Genomic DNA, 25,405 nt, shown 5'->3' on the forward strand with positions numbered 1-25,405 from the left:
TCACAACACAGCGGTCATTCCTTTTGATTCGGATCAAGTAACCGTATCAAACCAATTAATCTGGCTTGAATGTGTATCTTATATTTGTATGAATGTGTATGAATGCGCATAGTGCTGGTCAAAACTCTCGTTTTCCATATTTTAAGCAACATGACCAATCAATGCCACTGAAACACTCTGTACTTGTGTAATGAATTGTGATTGGCTCTTCACTCATAGCGTCTGTTACTACCATTATTGATCGATATTTTCATGTAAGTAGACTACATTCACATTGAATGTGACAGTTAAGGCTTGTAAATAATAACAAACGGTGAAAACATAATGAATATATATTTTTACACTATGAATGGTAAACAACTTGTATCATTACAATGTGCGAGACAAGGCGAAGATCGAGAGATTGGCCGAGCGCGCTCCCCCGCCTCGGCCTCAGTTAAACGGCTCATCGTCTATAACGCCCACCAATTATTTGGACCCAATTGGTAGCGTTGTAGCGAGGGACCACTGTATCTCTATAGCTCTATTATGATAATATCCGGGATCCATTTCCCATTATACTTTGTTTGGAGTTTGGGATGAATGACTCGATACTAACAATAGCCGTCCACTAAAGTCTCATGAAGAGAGTGCACCTTTTGTGCCATCTCTCAGAACTGATACTGGAACGTCTTATAGCATGAGGACTAACACACACACACCCCCCCCCCCCTCTTTTTGATTGGTTGTTGATCTGACACTCATGTGATAAGAGAGATTGAGATAGTGACTTCACTTCCAAAATGAAGCGCATCTTCTCGAGGCAAGGGAGTTAACTGACTATAAAAGTCCAGTTTCGACTAGGCTGGTATTTCTGGACTTAATCGTAGCATCACCAGTGGCAATTACTAGTTATGTCCCTTATAAGCCTCTCCTACTGACCAATGAGATTCCACCTCTCATATCACTTGCATTGGCTTCAAACAAACTGGTGGCCCCCAATCAAGACGATCTGATTGATAATCAAAATCTATGTTGTTATAAAACGGGTCACACTTCTCGAAGTGCATGAAATCACGGGAGCACCTTGATTAGATTAAAAACATGAAAAGATTTGAAAAATATCTGTTGACACTGAGTTAGTGGTACACATGCTTGTCAGATCCAACAATCGACGGAAATCTGCAGTTTACGAACCAGATGTTGATTTCGTAACGCGATTATGATTGGACTATGCATAGACTCGTTGGTCCAGCCAAACGACAACACCATAATTCCAGCCTAGTTCGGCAAGTTTGGAAACTGGACTTATATAGTCAGTGAACTCCCTTGACTCGGGAAGGTGACTGAAGCTTTGGTGGGGAAGGCATACGGGTCCAGGGAATTTATCATAATAGAATCAAGAATGCTAGGATTCATGGTGATGGGTTGGAGCACGGTATTCGCCCCAGCTATGATCCAGGGTTGATCAACGCCATGCTCATGGGTTGTACCAAAGCGGGGAATGTCTACGACATGCACTACTTTAGGATTTCAACCACATCAAGCTGACACATTGTCATTAAAGCATGATTAAACCCAAATTACCCACTCAGTCCTGGAGAAATGCTCTCTGATACAACTACTGTGTCAGCAGTCATCCCATGATGTTTCACACTCATGTTATATCTCCACAGGGCTGTTCAACCTCCGAGGATCCGACATCCAGTACAACCCAGTGTTCTTCTCCTACTCAGTCATAACCTTCGATGGAGTGTAGTAAGTTCACGGATTGTTTATTGATTTAAGGATATAAGGGATTAAGCACTAGGATAAAAGGTGTTTGAGCACTAGAGTTTAAGGTGTTTTAGCACTGGGATATAAGGGGATTTAGCTCTAGGATATATGGTGATTTTAGCACTTAAATTTAAGGTGTTTTAGCACAAGGATATATGGTGATTTTAGCACTAGGATATAAGGTGTTTTAGCACTTGGAAATATGGTGGTTATAGCACTAAAATTTAAGGTGTTTTAGCACTAGGATATATGGTGGTTTTAGCACTAGAATATATGGCGGTTATAGCACTAGGTTATAAGGTGTTTTAGCACTGGGATATTTGGTGGTTTTAGCACTAGGATAAAAGGCGTTTTAGCACTAGGATATAAGGTGTTTTGGCACTTACATATAAGGTGTTTTGGCACTTGGATATAAGGTGTTTTAGCACTAGGTTATAAATTGGTTTTCGCACTTGGATATTTAAGGTGTTTCAGCACCAGGATCTAAGGAGATTTAGCACCAGGATATAAGGTGCTTTTTGCATGAGGATATCTGGTTATTTAGCGCCAGCATATAAGATGTTTTAGCACCTGCATATGTGGTGATTCTGTAGGAACTAAAATGTTTTAGCACTAGGATATAAGGTGTTTAAGAAAGTGTGATCACTGCTTTGAAAAAGCATTAAAAGGTCTTATTTTGCCTCAAGTTGTGTATGAACCATGTGAAATCTTTTCACACAATATCCCTGGTCTCTCCTGCCTGCAGTTTATTTATTGACGAGAGCAAGGTGGACAAAGCAGTCACTCAGCACCTGGAGCTGAAGGGGGCGGTCAACTCTGACGGGAGTCTCAGCGTCGAGATACACCCGTATGAAGATATGAAGAGTTTTGTTGCCTGTTTGGCTGAGACTTGTGATGGAAAAATATGGGTAAGCATATGAAAAATATTGGTATTCATTGGAAAAATGTTGGTTAGCATAAGATAATATGGGTAAGCGTTCAAAAAATATTGGTATTCATTAAAAAATATGGCTATGCATTTGAAAAATATGGGTAAGCATTTAAAAGATATTGATATTCATTGGGAAAATATGGGTGATCATAAGCTATTTATGGGTAGGTATTTGAAAAATATTGGTATGATTTGAAAAATATGGGTAAGCATTTGAAAAATATGGGTAAGGATTTGAAAAATATTGGAAATCATTGGACAAATATTGGAAAGCATTGGAAAGGTTTTTGGAACAGACTGCATACACCACTGTATACTGTTTATTTCTTTGTGTAACTGTTGACAATGTGTGAATATTTGTTTGTAGATCAGTGAAAAGTCAAGTTATGCCTTGGTCAGTCTTATTCCAAAGGTAAGAATTACCATATTTTTCTGTTTGTTGCTTGTATAATCACAGTAATAGTGTCTCTAAATGTTCTGATCTGGCAGAATTGGCAACTGTTATTTTGGCCAAATTCAGTTCACTGGTACAGTTATGTAACATATTTTTGGGGGTATGGTGTGCACTTGAGAATACAGAGCGCACACACAAACACTCTACCTCTACAGTCTGTTATGATATATACCCACCACCCATATTCAATAGCTTTGCAACCCGTGAAGATCTGGGTTAGGATATGTCTTAAGCAACCCATGCTTGTAACAAAAGGTAACTAACGAGATCGGGTGGTCAGACTCGCTGACTTGGTTGATGCATGTCATTGTATCCCGGTTGCATGGATTGATGCTCATGATATTAATCACTGGATTGTCTCATCCAGACTTGATTAGCTTAGCGGTATTTACAGGTCTCCGTCATATAGCTGGAATATTGCTGAGTGCGGCGTTAAACAGCAAATAAACAAACATAAGCGTTGTTCGGAAAAGGGGTGTCACCAGCTCCATCTCTCTTATCGCCAACTTACCTCAGAAATCCTCTCCCTCATGAGCTTGGAATCAGCAGCCAATCATAATGCCTCCTCTGAAGGCAAGTCCAGCACACACTACATTCAAAACCACAGCCTAATGTGAACTTACCCTAAGAATATTTAATCAATTTCGAAGACTGTCATCAATGAATCTTCAACCAGAAAAGATGTTTTTCTAACATATGGGATGGAAGTCCTGCTTGTCCGTTGTGGGATGTTCTATTTGACAAAGTTGGGTTGAGTACAGGTTAAAGTGGAGCTTGTTTGTATAGTAGTAGAGCTGGGACGGGCAACTCGGGTACCCAGGTCGGGTGGGTACTGAGTAGGACCCGGGTACCGACAGGACTACCCGGACCCTTGGTTAGTCACGTGATATATTGTTTAATGACAAAAATTAACTATATAACTACATGGTTACACGACAATTTTAAGTCTCCTATTTTCGCATTTCTTCATGACTATGAACATGTTCCTTCTGACTTATGTGTGTTTGAACAAAGCTAAAACTTCAGTCAACTTCAGTGTATGCATGACCACATCGTTTTATACGTTTATCTAAATACTTTCTGCCAGGGCTACTGTCAAAATATTCCCAATGGGACATTTTTTACCTACCTCTTGACACCAACAGGGGGTACCCGGGTAGGGTCAGGTAAAAGGGGTGTGGGTACCCAGGTACTAAATTTGGACTCATCTCAGCCCTATATAGTCATGAAAGTATGTCGATTTTTAGTATGTCATTTGAATGGAGGTTTAATACACTAGATAATCGAGAATGCAGAGCCTCATGGCTTTATTACTTCTATTGACACCGTATCTTATTCACCATGGTTGAATGACAGTGGTCTTCAACCTGTTCAATTTGGGCTTATCTCCCCTTTAAACTAGCAAGCTCCTTACAGTGATAGCCAATTTGTGGAGCTCTGTGTACTATCACAACTGTGCTAGGTGGTTTCCAACCAGGCATGGAGTTGAACTCTCAGTCGACTGACAACAGGGACCAGTATGTTACACACCAGCTATGACTGTCATGACGCCAAGTCTCTAGTCTGTGAACCTCCTGTTGCAGCTGAACCGCCTTACGTCCCCCTCACCCATCGCTGCCTTCAAAGCTGTCAAGAATGAAGTGGAGATACAAGGGATGAGGAGGGCACATGTAAGTTCTGCCCAACTTAATGCTTTGAAGTCTAGAATTCTGTCAAAATCAAAATATTATAAATATTGGGTTTATTGGAGGAAAAATGAAGCAGATGGTCTGGATCTACAGATCCGGAAATTGTACCCCTCTCACTGTTGCAATTCTTAAAACAAAAATTCAACCTACACTATGGTTTTGCATGTTTTTTTGCTTACTGACCAATATTTGTGTGTGGTATTGATTCATATGGCGTTGAGTGGAAATTATTGATATATTAAAGACTGGTTTTACATTTTGACTTGTTTTAAACTAACAAATTAGACCAAAATGACACATCTACTGCTTTTCAATCTCAACCTGCTCAATATACTCAGTAAAGAAATGAAATGTTTGAAAATGATGAAACCCCAGATTTATGAGACATTAGGGCAAGGTGGGTGACTATAAGGTGACAAAACAATTTAAAGATCTAAAAGTTTATGTTCCATTGTGTTCACGACACATAGAGGATATTATATGAGTCTTTTTGTCATAATATGTTTTCGACACGAGTGTCTTATTTCTGGTATTTCCTGAGTGACAGCCGGAATTTAGGCACGAGTGTCAAAACATAGTATGACATGAACACGACTATAATGTTCTATTTATTACCGAAGAAGATGTCTACATACAGAGACGAATTTTAGTGTTTACCTATAAAGACAGCAAGTCGCAACAACAGCAGAACCACAATTTGTTGAATGACATCAACAATCTTCAACTGTGATGTCATTTCTAGTTTGGCATCATTCCGACCTAGCGGCACAATAAAATTTGAATGAAGTCAACTAAGCAGTCTGGATGATGGAAACAATACACTGTTGTCTCATGCGTGAAGTGACCCTAGGGCACATATGATTTTTATGAACTCTGATAGGTTTGCCCTCGTAGGCAATAAATTTAAACTATGTATCACTTAACTTTAAACTGTTTGTGATAAGGTGAAGAACCAATAAACGCAGCATCTGTTTACAGTGGAGGATCAATGCATGCAATTTAATACTTCTGTGAAGGTTTGGGTCTCTTTGTAAAAGGTTTCCTGAGGCCAGAGACTAAATACAATGGATTTGATCAATTATCATTAAAAAAATTACAGTACTGTATTCAACATCATAGGCGCCCCGCTCTAATAAGCGGCCATGGCGATATTTGCATATATATTGGCTAGTGAACGATCCTAGTTAGCACTCCTTCCGATTGATCAATGTAAACAAGACTTATTTATTCGCGTATAATACGCACTCCTGTGTTACATGCACCATTAATTATGGGCAACTAAATTCTGGCAAAATATATCGGCCGTACATAAACATTTCAGACTTTCAGCATAAACCATGAAATTTATCTTTCAACTCTGTTTCTTTCACCAAAATAATATCTTAATAAGAGCCCCCAATTTCTAATTTTGAGAGCGCCCTGGGCGCTTATTACGTCGAATACAGTATATATATATATATCTATATCTATTTCGATCTCTGGCAATACGGAACCAAATCAACTAATTGAATAAGGCTTAAGCTGAGTGAAACATTGTCAACGTCCAAGCTCAATGTCAGTTGCTGTGTATTACAAACTTAGTCTCGACTAGGATCGTTTGGGTTCTGGAAAACTCACAGTGTGTTTCGTCATGTTAATTCTGGGATTAAAGAAGTAAAAAAGTTTGATTGTATCAGAATGTATACTGTTGGTTGTAGATCAAGGATGCTGTAGCAATCTGTGAATTCTTCCACTGGCTTGAGAAAGATGTGAGTATAAGATAATCTTCATACTGAAACACGATATGATCACGCTGGATACGGCCACAATAATATTACTTATTTCATTTTCAATCCATAGTTAAATAAATGTTGGGTGGGAGACGTATTATTTTGTATGTATATAAACACTCATATCAAGTTTAGAGTTGCTTCCCTTGTTGGATCAAGGATCCACTAATCAATTTCGAAGGTTGCATGAGCATAAGTGTTTGTAATAGAAGGGAGATATAATACACTGGGTAATTGAGGGTGTTGTCTGTTGTATTTTCCTTACCCAAGATTATAGTAGATCAACAACTGTGACACCTTATACTAACCTCCATTGTTTCAGGTCTCCCACGGTACAGTCACAGAGGTTTCAGCGGCCGATAAGTTGGAGGGATTCAGAAGGTAAATTCTTAATGCTGGAAAAGTGGTGGCATGTTGCCCCATGCACAGCGCACAGGTAATAAATCAGGTAAATCACAAGTTAAGCAAAGTCGGTTACGGAGGGTCCTTGGATGGGTGACCGTGTTCGACAGCTTGGCTCCTGAGGGTTTCTAGGGCTTCGGTCCTGCCCCACACTGAAGCACATGTAGCACATGGTGACTCCTTGGACGATTCACTATGATATGTTCACCCAGCAGTGAGTGGGTACCAGGTAGGATGAGATGGCAATGTGGTTGTTAACCTTCTAGCGCCTAACAGGCAACTTGGGTTGTATACTCCCCAGGGAGCTGAGATTGATTGTTGAGTGCACACTGATCCAATGACTGGAGTAATAATGTCTAAGCGCTTAGAGCATGCTTATGTATGGAGTACAGACCAATTTAAATGGACTGTTATTATTATTACTTATTAAAAGTAATACAGTTGAAATAATTTAGATAACTTCAAACAAACAACTACCTTCTTTTCGGAGCACACCTTTTTTCACAAATTATATAAGGAATCAACTTAAAACACCAAGGTATTTCTAAATGTTCCTATCATGTCATTATAATCATGAAAATCCGTCAAAATGTTTTCTTCAACAACAACTACGAACTGGACAAAGTTATAGATCTTATTGTTATTGTGATCTGTCAGTGCAATACAGTTAGGGCAGTTTTATTATCTTCCTTTACCACGTTACTGTTTTCAGAAGTATTGACAAAGTTAAGTGAGGACAAATACACCTCAGCCTCAGTAAATATGTTTAATGTTAAGAAATGCCTATCATTGTGTCCTTTTACAGTGCACTTCACCAACAGAAATACCAAATAACTCACACGAACAATGTTATCCATAACGGTTACACAGAATCAAATGTTTTCCCATAGGCTTTTATAGAAACGTTGTAACTTTTTAAAAATAACTTAGCATTCAACAGCTATGACCTGTATATGTGTGCACAGTTTGGCCTTAGGGCAGCAATAAAAACAAAATAAATGACTAGCTTAGCCAGCTACTTTTCCGAGTACAGGAAGCTAAACACACCACCCTCAGTTCCGCACCAAATCACTTGCTTGAAAATATCTTTTGGTCCCATTCAGCATACGTCATCATGTTGAAAAAGTCAGCACTAAATATAGAAAGACACGTACATTTCAAAGAAATAATATTCTTACACAAAATCATCTAATCACAGCTGCGAGATGATTCAGTGTGCACTGAAGGCTCTCTACGAAAACTCCTTGTTAGAACGACTGATTCTGATTTGGTGCAGTAAAACCTAAACAAACTTAAGCACTGAACAAACATACCTTGAATCCATGAAAAATCACTCAAGGGGGATAACTCCATTAACTCGCCTGACTACTATTTTTTATTTTATTCCAGGCAGCAGGAGGACTTCGTCAGTCTCAGTTTTGATACAATATCCAGTATAGGAGCAGATGCAGCTATCATACACTACCAGTAAGTTGGTGTGACTGACGCAGCTATCATACACTAGAAGTAAGTTGGAGGGACTGACACAGCTATCATACACTACAAGTAAGTTGGTGTGACTGACACAGCTATCATACACTACAAGTAAGTTGGAGGGACTCATGCAGCTATCATACACTACAAGTAAGTTGGAGGGACTGATGCAGCTATCATACACTAGAAGTAAGTTGGAGGGACTGATGCAGCTATCATACACTACAAGTAAGTTGGAGGGACTGACACAGCTATCATACACTCCAAGTAAGTTGGAGGGACTGATGCAGCTATCATACACTACAAGTAAGTTGGAGGGACTGATGCAGCTATCATACACTACAAGTAAGTTGGAGGGACTGACACAGCTATCATACACTACAAGTAAGTTGGAGGGACTGATGCAGCTATCATACACTACAAGTAAGTTGGAGGGACTGACACAGCTATCATACACTACAAGTAAGTTGGAGGGACTGATGCAGCTACCATACACTACAAGTAAGTTGGAGGGACTGATGCAGCTATCATACACTACAAGTAAGTTGGAGGGACTGATGCAGCTATCATACACTACAAGTAAGTTGGAGGGACTGACACAGCTATCATACACTACAAGTAAGTTGGTGTGACTGACGCAGCTATCATACACTACAAGTAAGTTGGAGGGACTGACGCAGCTATCATACAGTACAAGTAAGTTGGAGGGACTATCGCAGCTATCATACACTACAAGTAAGTTAGAAGACTGACCTGTGTTTACAACAGGGTCACTTCTAGATGGAGACTTGTAGGTATTGTAGGGCTGCATGTGTCTGCGTGGTTGGACATGGAGGGTCCAGTGCTGAATGTAAGAATGCACTAAGATTAAATACCTGTTACATTTCAGACCTTCAGCAGAGAGTAACAAGCCGATCACCTCTGACCAAATATACCTGTGTGACGCCGGGGCACAATACAGGTGAGTGCATGAGGGAATGTTGAGGGGGAGTGTAGAGGGAGTGTAGGAGGAGTGTAGAGGGAGTGTAGGAGGAGCGTGGAGGGAGTGTAGAGGGAGTGTAGGAGGAGCGTGGAGAGAGAGTGGAGGGAGAGTAGAGGGAGTGTAGGAGGAGCATGGAGGGAGTGTGGAGGGAGCGTAGAGGGAGCGTAGAGGGAGTGTGGGAGAAGCATGGAGGGAGTGTAGAGGGAGAGTAGGAGGAGCATGGAGGGAGTGTAGAGGGAGTGTAGGAGGAGCGTGGAGAGAGAGTGGAGGGAGAGTAGAGGGAGTGTAGGAGGAGCATGGAGGGAGTGTGGAGGGAGCGTAGAGGGAGTGTGGGAGAAGCATGGAGGGAGCGTGGAGGGAGTGTAGAGGGAGTGTGGGAGGAGCATGGAGGGAGTGTGGAGGGAGCGTGGAGGGAGTGTAGAGGGAGTGTGGGAGGAGCATGGAGGGAGTGTGGAGGGAGCGTGGAGGGAGTGTAGAGGGAGTGTGGGAGGAGCATGGAGGGAGTGTGGAGAGAGAGTGGAGGGAGCGTAGAGGGAGTGTAGGAGGAGCATGGAGGGAGTGTAGGAGGAGCATGGAGGGAGTGTGGAGAGAGAGTGGAGGGAGCGTAGAGGGAGAGTAGGAGGAGCATGGAGGGAGTGTGGAGAGAGAGTGGAGGGAGCGTAGAGGGAGAGTAGGAGAGCATGGAGGGAGTGTGGAGGGAGAGTGGAGAGAGAGTGTAGAGGGAGTGTAGAGGGAGTGTAGAGGGAGAGTAGGAGGAGCATGGAGGGAGAGTGGAGGGAGTGTAGAGGGAGAGTAGGAGGAGTATGGAGGGAGTGTGGAGAGAGAGTGGAGGGAGCGTAGAGGGAGAGTAGGAGGAGCTTGGAGGGAGTGTGGAGGGAGAGTAGAGGGAGTGTAAGAGGAGCATGGAGGGAGTGTGGAGAGAGAGTAGAGGGAGTGTAGAGGGAGTGTAGGAGGAGCATGGAGGGAGTGTGGAGGGAGAGTAGAGGGAGTGTAAGAGGAGCATGGAGGGAGTGTGGAGAGAGAGTAGAGGGAGTGTAGAGGGAGAGTAGGAGGAGCATGGAGGGAGAGTGGAGGGAGAGTAGAGGGAGTGTAAGAGGAGCATGGAGGGAGTGTGGAGAGAGAGTAGAGGGAGTGTAGAGGGAGTGTAGGAGGAGCATGGAGGGAGTGTGGAGAGAGAGTGGAGGGAGTGTAGAGGGAGAGTAGGAGGAGCATGGAGGGAGTGTGGAGAGAGAGTGGAGGGAGTGTAGAGGGAGTGTAGGAGGAGCATGGAGGGAGTGTGGAGAGAGAGTGGAGGGAGAGTGGAGGGAGTGTAGGAGGAGCATGGAGGGAGTGTGGAGAGAGAGTAGAGGGAGTGTAGAGGGAGTGTAGGAGGAGCATGGAGGGAGTGTGGAGAGAGAGTGGAGGGAGTGTGGAGAGAGAGTGGAGGGAGAGTAGAGGGAGCGTAGGAGGAGCATGGAGGGAGTGTGGAGAGAGAGTGGAGGGAGAGTAGAGGGAGTGTAGGAGGAGCATGGAGGGAGTGTGGAGAGAGAGTGGAGGGAGTGTAGAGGGAGTGTAGAGGGAGAGTAGGAGGAGCATGGAGGGAGTGTAGAGGGAGAGTAGGAGGAGCATAGAGGGAGTGTGGAGAGAGAGTGGAGGGAGAGTAGGAGGAGCATGGAGGGAGTGTGGAGAGAGAACGGAGGGAGTGTAGGAGGAGCTTGGAGGGAGTGTGGAGAGAGTGTAGAGGGAGTGTAGGAGGAGCATGGAGGGAATGTGGAGAGAGAGAGTAGAGGGAGTGTAGGAGGAGCATGGAGGGAGTGTGGAGAGAGTGTAGAGGGAGTGTAGGAGGAGCATGGAGGGAGTGTGGAGAGAGAGAGTGGAGGGAGTGTAGGAGGAGCATGGAGGGAGTGTGGAGAGAGAGTAGAGGGAGAGTAGGAGGAGCATGGAGGGAGTGTGGAGAGAGAGTAGAGGGAGAGTAGGAGGAGCATGGAGGGAGAGTAGAGGGAGTGTAGAGGGAGTGTAGGAGGAGCATGGAGGGAGTGTGGAGAGAGAGTGGAGGCAGAGTAGAGGGAATGTAGGAGGAGCATGGAGGGAGTGTGGAGAGAGAGTGGAGGGAGAGTAGAGGGAATGTAGGAGGAGCATGGAGGGAGTGTGGAGAGAGATTGGAGAGAGAGTAGAGGGAGTGTAGGAGGAGCATGGAGGGAGTGTGGAGAGAGAGTAGAGGGAGTGTAGAGGGAGTGTAGGAGGAGCATGGAGGGAGTGTGGAGAGAGAGTGGAGGGAGAGTAGAGGGAGTGTAGGAGGAGCATGGAGGGAGTGTGGAGAGAGAGTAGAGGGAGTGTAGAGGGAGTGTAGGAGGAGCATGGAGGGAGTGTGGAGAGAGAGTGGAGGGAGAGTAGAGGGAGTGTAGGAGGAGCATGGAGGGAGTGTGGAGAGAGAGTGTAGAGGGAGTGTAGGAGGAGCATGGAGGGAGAGTGGAGGGAGAGTGGAGAGAGAGTGGAGGGAGTGTAGAGGGAGTGTAGGAGGAGCATGGAGGGAGTGTGGAGAGAGAGTGGAGGGAGAGTAGAGGGAGTGTAGGAGGAGCTTGGAGGGAGTGTACGAGGAGCATGGAGGGAGTGCTGAGGGAGCATATAGGAAATGACAGGGAGTGTGGTCTCGCTGCCATTATGGAGTGGAATGTGAATATGCTTCAGACGTTGGGTATTGTGAAAGATGGGTCCTCTGTACTACTAGTCTATGAAGAGTTTTCTTTGTCATGAACATCGCTATTTAAGTGCAATAATCCTCGACGCGACATTAAACCCCATTTCACTTCACCTCACCCTTGTCATGAGGAGTCTTCTGTATGATGCGGAGTCTTGCAGAGTGCGGCCTTAAACAACAAACAAGCAAACAAAACGAATTGCACGTGAGTGTAATATGATTTGATGACTATTTCTAGTATTGAATCCTTGGAAATCCTTCAGAAATGAAGCTATGGCAGTGAATGGTTCGAGGGTATTCATCATAAAAGAACGATATTCAGTTAGGCTGGGATGATACACCAACTGTGTGATCTGATACGTATCTGATATGTATCACGATTCTTGTAAGTGCTCTTATCTATGGTGTGTAAGCCATCTTTTTCATAGACAGGATAGTCAAATACCTGCCACACCAACAATTTACAGTTTGCAGTGTCCAGTATGACGCAACAGATGAAAATATTACCATTTTTTACTACTAATTAGTGTTTGGTCTAACAGCCATTTAAGTAAACATTTAAGGTTAGAATTGATATTTTGTACTTAGTGTGCGACTAAGATCAATACTTGTATCGGTAAGTAAAATGTCACGATCCACCGATGCATCAGTGCATTGTCCCACCACTAATATATTCAGTATGACTGACCAGATAATCATAATTAAGCACAATGTTTTTTCCCTTTAGGCAATTCATGGGCAGAACATGGACCCTTTTCCCATGCTTGTGTTAAGAGGCGATTAATTTGGACTTGGGTTGTTTCCATGGTTACAATATGTGATCTGACTGATTGTGTGTCATCGCACTATCGACCACTGGTTGGTATGACCCTCGCTCCATTGATGTGAACTTGCTGACAGTGTTGTGTAAACAATATTTACTCGTATCTGCAATTCTCCCTTCTTCTTCTATTTTGAATAAAAGGGAAATACCAAAAAAAGTTGAAAATTTGTGTTTCCTAAATAAGATCAAAGATAATGTTATTCTTCTTTCAGAGACGGAACCACAGATATTACAAGAACAGTTCACTTTGGAAGTCCAACTAAATATGAACAGGTTAGATTTAAAATATTCATATGTATTCTGTTCACTTGTTGATTCAGGAATCTATTCCCTGACTGACTCACACACTCACACACTCACTGACTCACTCACTGACTCACTCACTCACTCTCCCCCTCCTCTCCCCCTCCTCTGCCCATCCTCTCCCCATCCTCTCTCACTCTCTCACTCACTGAATCACTCACTGACTCCCTGACTGAATAACTGACTGACTGACTGACTGACTCATCGACTCACTGACGGACTCACTGACTGACAGACTCACTCACTCACTCACTCACTCACTCACTCACTCACTCACAAAAGGTGACCAAATGATCGGGTAGTCAGAATTGGTGACTTGGTTGACTGTGTGCTCCAACAGTGTGGATCGTTGGTCATACTATCAATCACTGGATTGTCAAGACTTCATTATTTACAGGCCGACGTCATATACCAGTAGTTGGAGTATTTCTGACAGTGGAATCAAACAACACACACACAAACAAATAATGTCTACTTATTCTCATGTTACAGGAATGTTTCACAAGAGTTTTAAAGGGACATATCAATCTATCGAGGACAGTGTTTCCCAATGATGTGAAAGGTAACATGATATGAACACATAAAAATGCCAACTTTAAAAAAAATCATGGTAACTTTTTGTTTTGCCTGTAAGAATATGTGCATGTACATTGTCTTGTGTTGTCTGTTTCTCATTACATATCAAACATGCCTATGGCAATATCTGAGGTCTGATTTTAATGTGATTACACTTTCGCTCTCCTCCCGCTGTCAGAGGATATGCAGTGATACATGCTTTGCCATAGGTTGTCACATAACTGTGAAAGCTTACAGCTTCTATGTTCTTTCTATCTCACTTGACCTACTCCCATGTTTCCATGTGCCAGGACACAGTCTGGACACACTGGCACGGTTGTCGCTGTGGGAGGCTGGGCTTGACTACCTGCACGGCACGGGACACGGAGTGGGGGCTTTCCTTAATGTGCATGAGGGTGAGTAGGTTTTGTAACATAAACAACATCATCATCATAATGATAACGCTGGAAAATAATAATATTTCATGTAACCATCATTTCATGATAAAAATCAGTTTGTATCACATCTGTAGCTAGTTGTCAAGAAAACGGGGTTTTTTAAAAAGATATTTTTTTAGCTTCCTACACACCCTTATTAGGTAATAATATGTTACCAAAAACAATTATTATTTTATCCATTACATGATAGTGAAATGTTGCACTGATTTTTGTTTGACCAGATTGAGGAACTTTATATAAGTTATGTATGAGTTCTTCAATATTGGTTCCAAACATATGTGAGAAAATCCTTTTGTGTTTTTGGAGGGGAGTCTTCAGTAAATTACAAGAACACATCTTTGGAAAAAACAGTGGTATTATTGGTACTGTTGGAGTGTGATTCTTGTTTTACTTGTCTACTTATTTCTATGGTCACATGTGCCACAGATATCTATTGTGCCTCATATTGCTATGCAGAGTTACATCCCTTAGTCATGCCAGGATCTGATGATCATGAGTTTAATCCCTGTTTTTGTTTCTAGGTCTGTCAGAACCTTATCTGGGCTCTTTTTGTTTCATTAAAGTGGAAAACGTCTATGACCTGCATCACTGCAGGCTGTGCTTGGACATTAAGCTGACATTATAGAGCAGCATTAAACTAACTCCCTACATACGTCTGTGTCTGTTCCAGGTCCGTGTGGTATCAGCCCCAGAGTGTCCCTGTCAGAAATCCCCCTAGAAGAAGGCATGATTCTGTCTAATGGTGAGATATAACCCCTTTATTTTGTGGACCCCATGAGTGGTCTAGAGAAATTCCCCTAGAAGAAGGCATGATTCTGTCTAATGGTGAGATATAACCCTTTATTTAGTGGACCGCCTCTGTGGTCTAGAGAAATTCCCCTAGAAGAAGGCATGATTCTGTCTAATGGTGAGATATAACCCCTTTATTTAGTGGACCCCCTCTGTGGTCTAGAGAAATTCCCCTAGAAGAAGGCATGATTCTGTCTGATGGTGAGATATAACCCTTTATTTAGTGGACCACCTCTGTGGTCTAGAGAAATTCCCCTAGAAGAAGGCATGATTCTGTCTGATGGTGAGATATAACCCCTTTATTTAGTGGACCCCCTCTGTGGTCTAGAGAAATTCCCCTAGAAGAAGGCATGATTCTGTCTGATGGTGAGATATAACCCTTTATTTAGTGGACCGCCTCCGTGGTCTAGTGGTAGAGCATCCGCCCGTAGAGTGGAAGGTCCGGGGTTCGATCCCTGGCCGTGTCATACCAAAAGATGTTAAAAGATGGTGCTTGTTGTTACCCTGTCTGGCGCTCGGCTTTAAGGGGCTAAAACAAGGACTGGAAGTCAGTTTACTGTGTCTGAATGGGGTATTCACGTTAAACTGCGGCATGGTATCTCAGTGGCCTAGCATAAAAAAATCGGCATCAGTCCGGACTAGTACAAGCAGCCACACAAACACACACACGTACATGTACGTCGCTATATAAGTGCAATAATCTTGGACGCGACATTAAACCCAATTTCACCTCACCCTTATTTAGTGAGGTGAGGTGAGGTGAGGTGAGGTGAGGTGAGGTGACATGAAATGGGGTTTTATATCGCATTCAAGATGACTACACTTATGTAACGATATGTGCGTCTGTGTTTGGCTGCTTGTGCTAGTCCAGATTAATGCCAGTTTTATAGTGCTAACCCACTTAGATGCCACCACGCCGCAGTTTCATGAATACCCCACTCAGACAAAGTATACTGACTACAAGCCGACCAATTCTTGTTTTAGCCCTTAATGACAAGCACAACCCAGGTGACATCAAATACCATCTTTTAGTTCTAGTTTGATATGACACAGTCACGAATGTTCTGTACTCTGGGAAGGCCCTCTATCCACTAGTCCACAGAGGCAGTTATTATTAAGTATGAAGTGATGGGCCGCCCAATTGTGTCAGGTAATAGTTAGTTTATCGTGGCCTTATCGCATCATACCTGTGAAGATTCCCGGGTAGAATAGGTCTTCAGCAACCCATGCTTGCCGTGAAAGGTGATTATGCTTGTCGTAAAAGGCAACTAATGGGATCGGGTGGTCAGGCTCTCTGACTTGGTTGATACATGTCACCGATCCCAATTGCGTGGATCGATGCTCATGATATTAATCACTGGATTGTCTGGTCCAGACTCGATTATTTACAGACTGCCGTCATATAGCTGGAATATTGCTGAGTGCGGCGTTACACAACAAACAAAAACCTTATCTCATCTCAGGTTCAATAAAATGACTGATCAAGTAGCAACCTATGCTTGGCAAAAGTGGCAACTTGGATCAGGTGGTCAGACTTGTGACATGGTTGATAGCCTGTCATCGTACCCTAGCAGAATGAATTGTTGTTCAAGATATCAATCACTTGATTGTCTGGTCCAGACTCGATTGTCTATAGACCATTGTACATGTCATGACTGTAATATTGTTGAGTGTGACGTCAAACACACACAAACACACACAATATATATCTGTAACTACCAACATGAATATCATGCTAAGGCACTGAGGCTGTTGCTGTCATGAGGATTCCATTTTTTCAGAACCTGGCTACTATGAAGATGGTAAATTTGGAGTGAGAATCGAGAGCCTGGTGCTTGTAGTGAAGGCGGACACTCAGGTAATACAAGCACATTGTTCCTCTATCTCCATAGGTTGCTGGCAATCTGCATTCTAACCTGGTATCCCTACGATGCCATGGTAATATATATGAACATGAGCATGACATTGTATTTTCAGTGACGTGAGCATGTACAGTCAAATACGATAATGATAAAGACGCTTTTAACGAACTGATGGATATAACAAACTTATGTTTTGGTCCTGGCCATTTGCTGCATATATTCTTCTAAGATACAACGGTTATAATGAAGTGAAGTTAGCGGTCACCATAGTTTTCTGTAATTTGAGAAATGTGTACCCTGGGGGGGATTCTCGGTTGGAATAGTTCCCCTGCAACCCATGCTTGTCGTAAGAGGGGTTTTAGTGGACCACGTGGTCATGTGCGGGGACTTGGTTGATTGCGTGTCTTTGACCCCGACAGCATGGTGTTGCTCATAATATCAGTCAATGAATTGTCTGGTCCATGGGTCACATAGTGTCAAAAGAGCAAAGTTTATTCTCATTGACCATATTTAAGTGACTGTGGACTTTAACAATGATTTCTAAAGCTGTTCCTAATTTCTCAATGTCTACAGATCTTGTTCTTTTGGGGCATCAAATACTTACATAATATTTTGAAATAAATGTATTTTGAAGTCCGTCCACAAGAAAGCGAGCATAAGTGTACAATCATGTCCAGATTAGTTTCATCTCAAGCAGTATATTTAACCAATACATGTCTAGATTATCTCAAGCAGTATATTTAACCAATACATGTCTAGATTATCTCAAGCAGTATATTTAACCAATACATGTCTAGATTACCTCAAGCATTATATTTAACCAATACATGTCCAGATTAGTTTCGTCTCAAGCAGTATATTTGATAATACATGTTTACATTTCCAGTACAATTTCCGGAAGAAAGGTTACCTGACCTTTGAGCCCATTACACTAGTCCCAATCCAGACCAAGTTGATCGACCCGTCACTGCTGACAGAACAAGAGGCAAGTAAAATACAACCTGATTGACATAGTTGGGATTTGTATATAAGTTATTCATTTGATTACCGTATTCGCTGTATTAAGCACCTGTTCCAATTAATGCCTATGGCCAATTTGTCCAACAAATGCTGCAGGGTGCTTGTCATAATTCAGTGGATAATAAAGTTTTGGGGAAGTATGGGAATCAGATTTGTTCATGGTGTTAAATATAAAAAAGATCTATATTTTAATGAAAGTGAAAGGCAATCCTTAACATTAATAAATATGGAACAAAAGTATGATTTGTAATGTCACATCGGCTTTTAGATTTGTTCATATCAGTAAAAGAAAGAAAATCTAAAACACTTAATATAGTTGAGAAAATATATAAGATCTCGAGGAAATCATGCAAAAAAACAAAAGCATAATTGGACTTGATCATGGCATGGAATTGACAAATTTAATAGTCTTTGTAATATTGAATATAAATTCTTTAGTTGTCCCTGGTTGAGTGAACTCCGGGACAGACAATGTTGTAGCCTGACGACAGTGGTGAAGTTGCTGGCTCTATTGACCACTTGTTTGTGTGGCCTATGTTTCATCAAATAGCCGGTCTTTATCTGGCTTCTGTGTAGTTGTGTAATTGTTGTAGACAGTAACCTTTAATCTATTTATTATCATTTGTTCAGGATTTATTTCCGACCCGTGAAGATCCGGGGTAGAATAGGTCTTCAGCAACCCATGCTTGCCGTCAAAGGTGACTATGCTTGTCGTAAGAGGCGACTAACGGGATCAGGTGGTCAGGCTTGCTGACTTGGTTGATGCATGTCCCAATTACGTGGATCGATGCTCATGATGTTAATCACTGGATTGTCTGATCCAGTCTTGAATATTTACAGACCGCCTTCATATAATTGGAATATTGCTGAGTGCGGCTTTAAACAACAAAGAAACAAAACTTTGGTATTTCCTATATATACATATCATTATTGAGGGCTCAGCAGATGATAAGAGATAAAAGTATTGAAAAAACTGATCAGTTGCTCCTGGAATGAACCAGTTTTTTACCCACATTGCTGTTACTTGTCGTGTAGTGCATGTGCATCATGTGTGCGTTGGTTTTGGGGAGTTCTTTCCATCACCTTCAATCTTGTACTTTTCATTGTTTTTAAATGTCGTCCATTTTTCCAATTTCATAAAAGCTTCCAATCCATGACATAGCCGTAAACATGTTCCTCAACTGTTAATGAGAATGTCAACATACTCCGACCCACTGACACTTGTTGACATATGTTCATGTTTGACACCCAACATACCTAGGTGACCCTTCAATGATGAAGCTGAATACATATTTAAGCTGTCAAATGGTTGAATAAAAACTGCTACCGTATTCAACGTAATAAGCGCCCAGGGCGCTCTCAAAATTAGAAATAGGGGGCTCTTATTAGAATATCATTTTGGTGAAGAAATAAAACAGAGTTGAAAGACCGTAAATTTCGTGGTTTATGCTGACAGCCTGAAATGTTTATATACGACAGATATATTTTTCCAGGATTTAATTGGCCATATTTAAGAGACATATAACACACGAGTGCTGATTATATACGAATAAATAAGTCGTGTGTACAATGATCAATCGGATGGGGTTCTTATTGGGATTGTTCATTAGCCAATATATTAGCAAATATCGCTGTGGGTGCTTATTAGAGCGGGGTGCTTATTATGTCGAATACGGTATATCTTCTAGGAGGGTAGTAATTTTGAACCATCCAGAGATGGGCGACACAAGATATACTGATGGACAAATAATGATTCATGACAAGACTCTTTCTCCTGTTTAGATCGACTGGTTAAACGAGTACCACACGCGGTGCCGAGAGGTGATTGGAGCCGAGCTGAAGAAACAAGGGAAGCTGAAAGTTCTCGACTGGCTGATCCGGGAAACAGAACAGCTGGGCTAGACTTGACCTTCACCTTTATAATAACCTGGTTGTAGATTTGCAGAACGAATCACGAACAGCTCGGTCTTGTTGATGGGGTTACATAACTAGATTTCATGTGTTAACGCCATGAAACCACACAGACAAGAAAATGAAATTGAATGAAATTCCATATTTTCATCCAGCAAGCTTATGAATTGAAATCCTTGGTGGACATATTCTTTGCTATCTAAAGTTTTGTCACATTAGTATCCAGACCATGTAAATGTCAATTTGTTATGATTTCATGCATATGTTTTCTTGTATACAAAATTTTCTAATCATATTCTGTACAATGTTTCACATGCAACATTGACTGTCGCATGAATTTTATGAAAATGGAGTTTTTGTTTTGTAACAAAATGTAGATCTATCTCAATGGAGACTGAATAGTGATGTAGTCTGCATTTTGTTTTCATACAAATAAAAACAATTAAAATTGAGGATGATGCACAATATTCACTCACTTAACCCTCAAACCGATGATCTTGTTGATCTTGTTAGTGATTACATTTATACCTCTTTTGATTTTTTTAATGGTTGTTAAGGGTCCAAAGTATAAATAAGGCATATTTTTTAAGTCACCACAAAAATGAAATGAGTGAAAATATTAATGATGTAACAAACTAGCGTGTACACGATGAGTTCACATAAATCAGAAAATTATGACATTATTTTACCTTCCTTACAGTCAAACACCAATTGCCACTATTGTCTCTGGGGACAGGGTTGGTCTAGTCATCTGAGGCGCCGCAATTGGCTCTTCTGAGTTGCATACCTTGGGCAAGAAACCTATGATTTCTGTGATTCCAGTCGACCCACCGTTTCAGTTTCAGCAGAAATTTCAATCAAATCACTGACAACCTGCTAAGAAAAAAATCATCCCAAGAAAAGTTGCACCATTAAATATAATATAATTTTACCTACCATCATATATCTGGTATATGTCTGTCTGGCATTTTTCTTCGGGGTCATTTTAAGATTGTGCACACGTATCTGACATATTTACAGTTTATACTTATTTAAGACTATATTATTGTTTTGCATTTATTGCAATGTGAACGTATAAACAGGTAAACCTGTGTAGCACACCTTTGGTTTGTTTATACATCATAAATGCAAAATAATATTGAAGTCATTTCTGATAAATAAGTCAACAAGAATAACTTCACAAACTGCTTATGTGATTTTAACCAAAAAAACATGGACAACGATATGAAATCATTGACATCGATCTGCGCAATAACAAACTCTAAATCCACCGACTCTATTATCAGCCAATGAAGAAACAGTAGTCTGTTTGTGGACGTAGCCTTATTTTTTTTCAGGTTTCTGGAAAAACAAATTTGACTGGTGAATCAAATACCATGGCATCACTTGCAAATTATTTACCATAAACCTAATTTATTTTGAGAGATGGACATGTATTTAACTTTGACCATTACAATTCTAGTCCCCAGACAGGACATACACACCCTGAATCCATTTATCTTTTAGAATGAACTACATATAAATCTTATAAAGATCAGGTCTTTAAGGATATCACTCTGTGTTCAGATCAGAGGACAGCTCCATAGGTCAGCAAATCACATGACCGCCAAATCAAAATGAACACTGCGCGCGTTATTGAACCAATCAGACGTCATCTTTCTGAAACACTTCTGCTTCTTTTTTTCACGCCTTGATTTCTTTATCTCCACAAAAAAAAAGCATCACAGAACCCAAATATTCCGTCTAGTACAAACGACAGGTTGTAGAAAATGCCTGCAACAATATAATAGCTAAAGAATTCCATTTTTCTCATTCGGATTACATCAATTATATTCTTTTTCGAGATACAGAAAACAGATATATGCTATTCTGAATGCTTCGCTCACTCATACAGAGATGTTAGATGCCTGAACACTTCCTTTATACTTCTTGGTTGAATAGAAAGACCACCTGATACGACCTTCTGTGGAGGTGTCCTCAGATCTTCAGTCATGGAGACATCGTATCCGCATAAGAAATCTGATTTTAATGTCATTGGCCATGATGAAACTGTCCCTTGTCAGTTTTCCTGTATGTGATCTGATATGTTTGAAGTTGACACAACAGAACTTCAGGTACACAGCAAGACTTCTCATTTTATGATCTGTCAATCGCCATTGAAATGTACAAGTCCAACATAATATTTTCTTGTACTGAACATGCAAGCCATGGAAGTCTGCAGAACAATAAATTTGTTTTGTGAAATTGTAGGCATTTGTTTTGTTGTTTTTGCCATGTAGTGTCAATAGTATGTCTTGACCATTCTGAGGTGGCTGGGTAGCCGACTGGTTAAAGTGGCTGCTCGTCCTGCCAAACCCAAGATTGATTGCACACAAGGGTACTATGTGTGAAGCCACATGACACACAGTGCTTTATTTTTGAGAAAATAATGAGATGTTAGCCATTGGTCATGAAGTCATCTGAACAATAGGCTGCCTACACTGAAGTCTCTCTCTTAAAATGACAATGAGTAGTATATATACTCCACAACACAAGTTCCTGTGACACCAATATTTTTGTGTATTTTTCAAACAAGTAAACTTTGGTTTTCAATATTGTAGTACATGTATGGAATCAAGTCACAAAAACCCAACTACTACAGAAAAGCATGCATTCCATGCAAAAAGTGACTTTTATGCAAGCATGGGTATAAAAACATGTGCATTAACGGGATTCCATATGCATTGTTTAGCATTGTGCTGACAACAACCACTCAGAAAAACAACAAAATTACGCAATTATTCAACAATACGAAATGCCACGGCTGTCCAAAAATGAGCATCTGCGAGCCATTGGTATGTTTGAAGCAGGATCAAGTCAACGTGATGTTGCAAGACAATTTAACGTCCACAGAAACACCATTTGGTGTTTATGGCAACGTTGGCAAATGACAAACTGACAAATGCAGTCAGAGACCATCCTCAGATCGGCAGGCCACGCGTAACCAATAATCGACAAAACAATTGGATTCGAACAACACACCAACGAAATCGATTCCAGCCAGCAACAGTGACTGCAAGAAGCATCCCTGGCCTTCGACGAATATCTTCACAAACTGTACGTCGTAGCCTCAGATGTGCAGGGATTGTTGCCAGAAGACCCGCCAGACGTCCCAATTTGACAGGAAACCACCGTCAAGCACCTCTACAGTGGTGCAGACAGCGTCTATGTTTGATGGCCATGCAGTGGGGCAAGTTCTATTCACTGACGAGTCTCATTTTCACCTCGACCACAGCGATGGATGGATTGAGTGTACGGACGTCGAGGTGAACGTTACGTCAATCATTGTGTCATGGAAGAAAATCGGTTCGAGGGCGGCATCGTTATGGTATGCAGTGGGATTACAGCAAGACAGAGGACCCGTTTGATAGTGGTAGAAGGAAATCTCAATGGACAGCGCTACTGTGACGAGATGATCATCAGCCCTGTTGTTCTACCGTTTTTGCGTCGTCATGGCCCAGGCATTACCTTTCAACATGACAACGCCCAGCCTCATATTGCTTGACTTGTTCAGAATTCTCTTCAACAAAACAACTTGAATGTCATCCCCTGGCTGGCTCGCTCCCCTTATCTCTCACTAATCGAGCACATGTGGGATGAGATGGATTGGCACCTTCGACGCCAAACCATGTGTTCCACAGACACTCCAGGAACTTCGAAACAAGCTCCAGCAGATATGGACAGATATCTCACAGGACTTTGTGAGACGCCTGGTCCATTCCATGAGACGAAGATGTGTTGCTTGCATCGCAACCAGAGGTGGACACACACGCTATTGATTTGTAAATTGACATTTTGACATGATCATGTTTTTTTATGAAATCACACATTTTCTGAAGTCAGTATGGCAAATTAAACCATTTGAACCCTTACAGGAGTCTTTTATCTGTTGCAAACCGAAATTGTTTCAGATTTGGTAAAAACATAACGTTATTCAAACATAATCTTATTTAATGTCACAGGAACTTTTGTTGTTTAGTATAGAATTATGGATTATGTGTCCCTCATGAATGGATGCTGTAAGCCCCCTGACAAAGAATCACTTTGGGCTTTCCTCCCACATTAAGCTGACACGCTGTGATATAACTGGAATACTGTTAATAGTGGCGTTAAACCCAAACCCAACTCACTCACTCCCCTTGATGAAGGCTCAGGATTAACATCATTCATTGGCTCCCCACATAAGCCGCCATTCTCATATCTCTGTGGTTATTCTCTAAATGTTGCTGTGAAAGGTCTGTCCTATTGCTGTGATATTGCTGTAATATTGCTGTCACATTGCTGACTAGCATTAAACGACATTTCCCAACTCAGTATGGTGTCAAAATACAAATGTTATGGTTTAAGTTTGAAACAGAAATGACCTCCGTCAGTCACTTTCAGTTTCTGAACAGAACTCATAAACTGTCCTATATTTCTGCAACACACCAGGAGAGTGCTGAACTGATTCCTTTTGTTGCATACATCATTAAATACTTCTTGAAACTTTGTATACGTACATTACTCAGTCGGGATTACGGACATGGACTGAAAGACTCAAAACAAAAATCACTTTACACAAGTAAAAGTATTTATTCAGATTAAAAACAAACATCAAACAACAAACTGTATAACCATGAAACGTGAAGATAATACTTACCAACTATAAGAAAACTTTGGAAAAATTATAATGCTGTGAGGAAGCGTGGAAAATGTTTGTAATACTGATGTAGGTATCTGATGCATTGTCCTGATCATTGGGGCTAAGTTGATTTTGTTTTGTTTGTTTGTTGTTTAACGCCTCACTCTGCAATATTACAGCTGTATGACAGCGGTCTGTAAATAATCAAGTCTGGACCAGACAATCCAGTGATTGACATCATGAGCATCGATCGATTGGGATACGATGGGTGCTAAGTTGAAATCTCCATAAAATTTTCATAACTGTTTTAAAAATTGCCTTCCTTTTTAAGTGTTCAATGTGTTTTCACTTCCAATAATATGAAGCAATTCATATTAATAACTTAAATATATTTTAATGTGTAATCACCGGAGTTGTCATGCTGCACCTCCATCACATACAGATGCATATCTTGAGACATGACATCATACACATTGTGATACTATTTGTTCTTGTTGATATCAACAACTTTGTGTTTAAACTCCTGACTAGCTCCTATAGTCTTGTTCTTAAAGTGGCTGAGGGAGTGAGTGAGTAGGGTTTAACGCCGCTTTGAACACTTCAAGATACATCACGGCAGGGAGGAATGTGGGAGGAAAGCCCGAAGTGATGCAGGTCTTAGACGTTTACCACTTTGGTGAAACCCACGAGAACCTAAAACATAATCATGGCGAACCGGGATTTGAACCCGCAATTACAGGATTCTGACGTGCCCATGGGTCACGGGGGTCACCTGTGCCTCTGTTGTAAAGGTATCATGCAATCAGATACAGCTTAAAGTTTCATGAAAGGGATGAGGTAATGCTTGACCGAGAAGTTATGTTATTGCCAAACTTTGTGAATATTACTTCTTG

The 25,405-nt window shown here is 41.4% G+C and overlaps 1 protein-coding gene across 2 annotated transcripts in view; it reads left to right on the forward strand.

Annotated features, from left to right (window-relative positions):
• LOC139452487 (xaa-Pro aminopeptidase 1-like) overlaps positions 1-22,101 on the forward strand; it is a 58,848-nt gene extending 36,747 nt beyond the window's left edge. For both annotated transcript variants that reach the window (XM_071233978.1, XM_071233979.1), the window contains exons 9-23: positions 1,656-1,737; positions 2,501-2,663; positions 3,054-3,098; positions 4,724-4,810; positions 6,526-6,576; positions 6,920-6,978; positions 8,389-8,466; positions 9,362-9,433; positions 13,167-13,227; positions 13,750-13,819; positions 14,124-14,228; positions 14,941-15,012; positions 16,841-16,917; positions 17,808-17,906; positions 19,724-22,101. In XM_071233978.1, the coding sequence (XP_071090079.1) occupies positions 1,656-1,737; positions 2,501-2,663; positions 3,054-3,098; positions 4,724-4,810; positions 6,526-6,576; positions 6,920-6,978; positions 8,389-8,466; positions 9,362-9,433; positions 13,167-13,227; positions 13,750-13,819; positions 14,124-14,228; positions 14,941-15,012; positions 16,841-16,917; positions 17,808-17,906; positions 19,724-19,843 (1,241 nt within the window). In that variant the 3' untranslated portion in view covers positions 19,844-22,101. The remainder of the gene's footprint in view (positions 1-1,655; positions 1,738-2,500; positions 2,664-3,053; positions 3,099-4,723; positions 4,811-6,525; positions 6,577-6,919; positions 6,979-8,388; positions 8,467-9,361; positions 9,434-13,166; positions 13,228-13,749; positions 13,820-14,123; positions 14,229-14,940; positions 15,013-16,840; positions 16,918-17,807; positions 17,907-19,723) is intronic.
• Positions 22,102-25,405: the final 3,304 nt, after the last annotated feature.

This window comes from Haliotis cracherodii, unplaced genomic scaffold (assembly GCF_022045235.1).
Source record: "Haliotis cracherodii isolate W230 unplaced genomic scaffold, xgHalCrac1.p SCAF_9, whole genome shotgun sequence".
Taxonomy (NCBI): Eukaryota; Metazoa; Mollusca; class Gastropoda; order Lepetellida; family Haliotidae; genus Haliotis; species Haliotis cracherodii.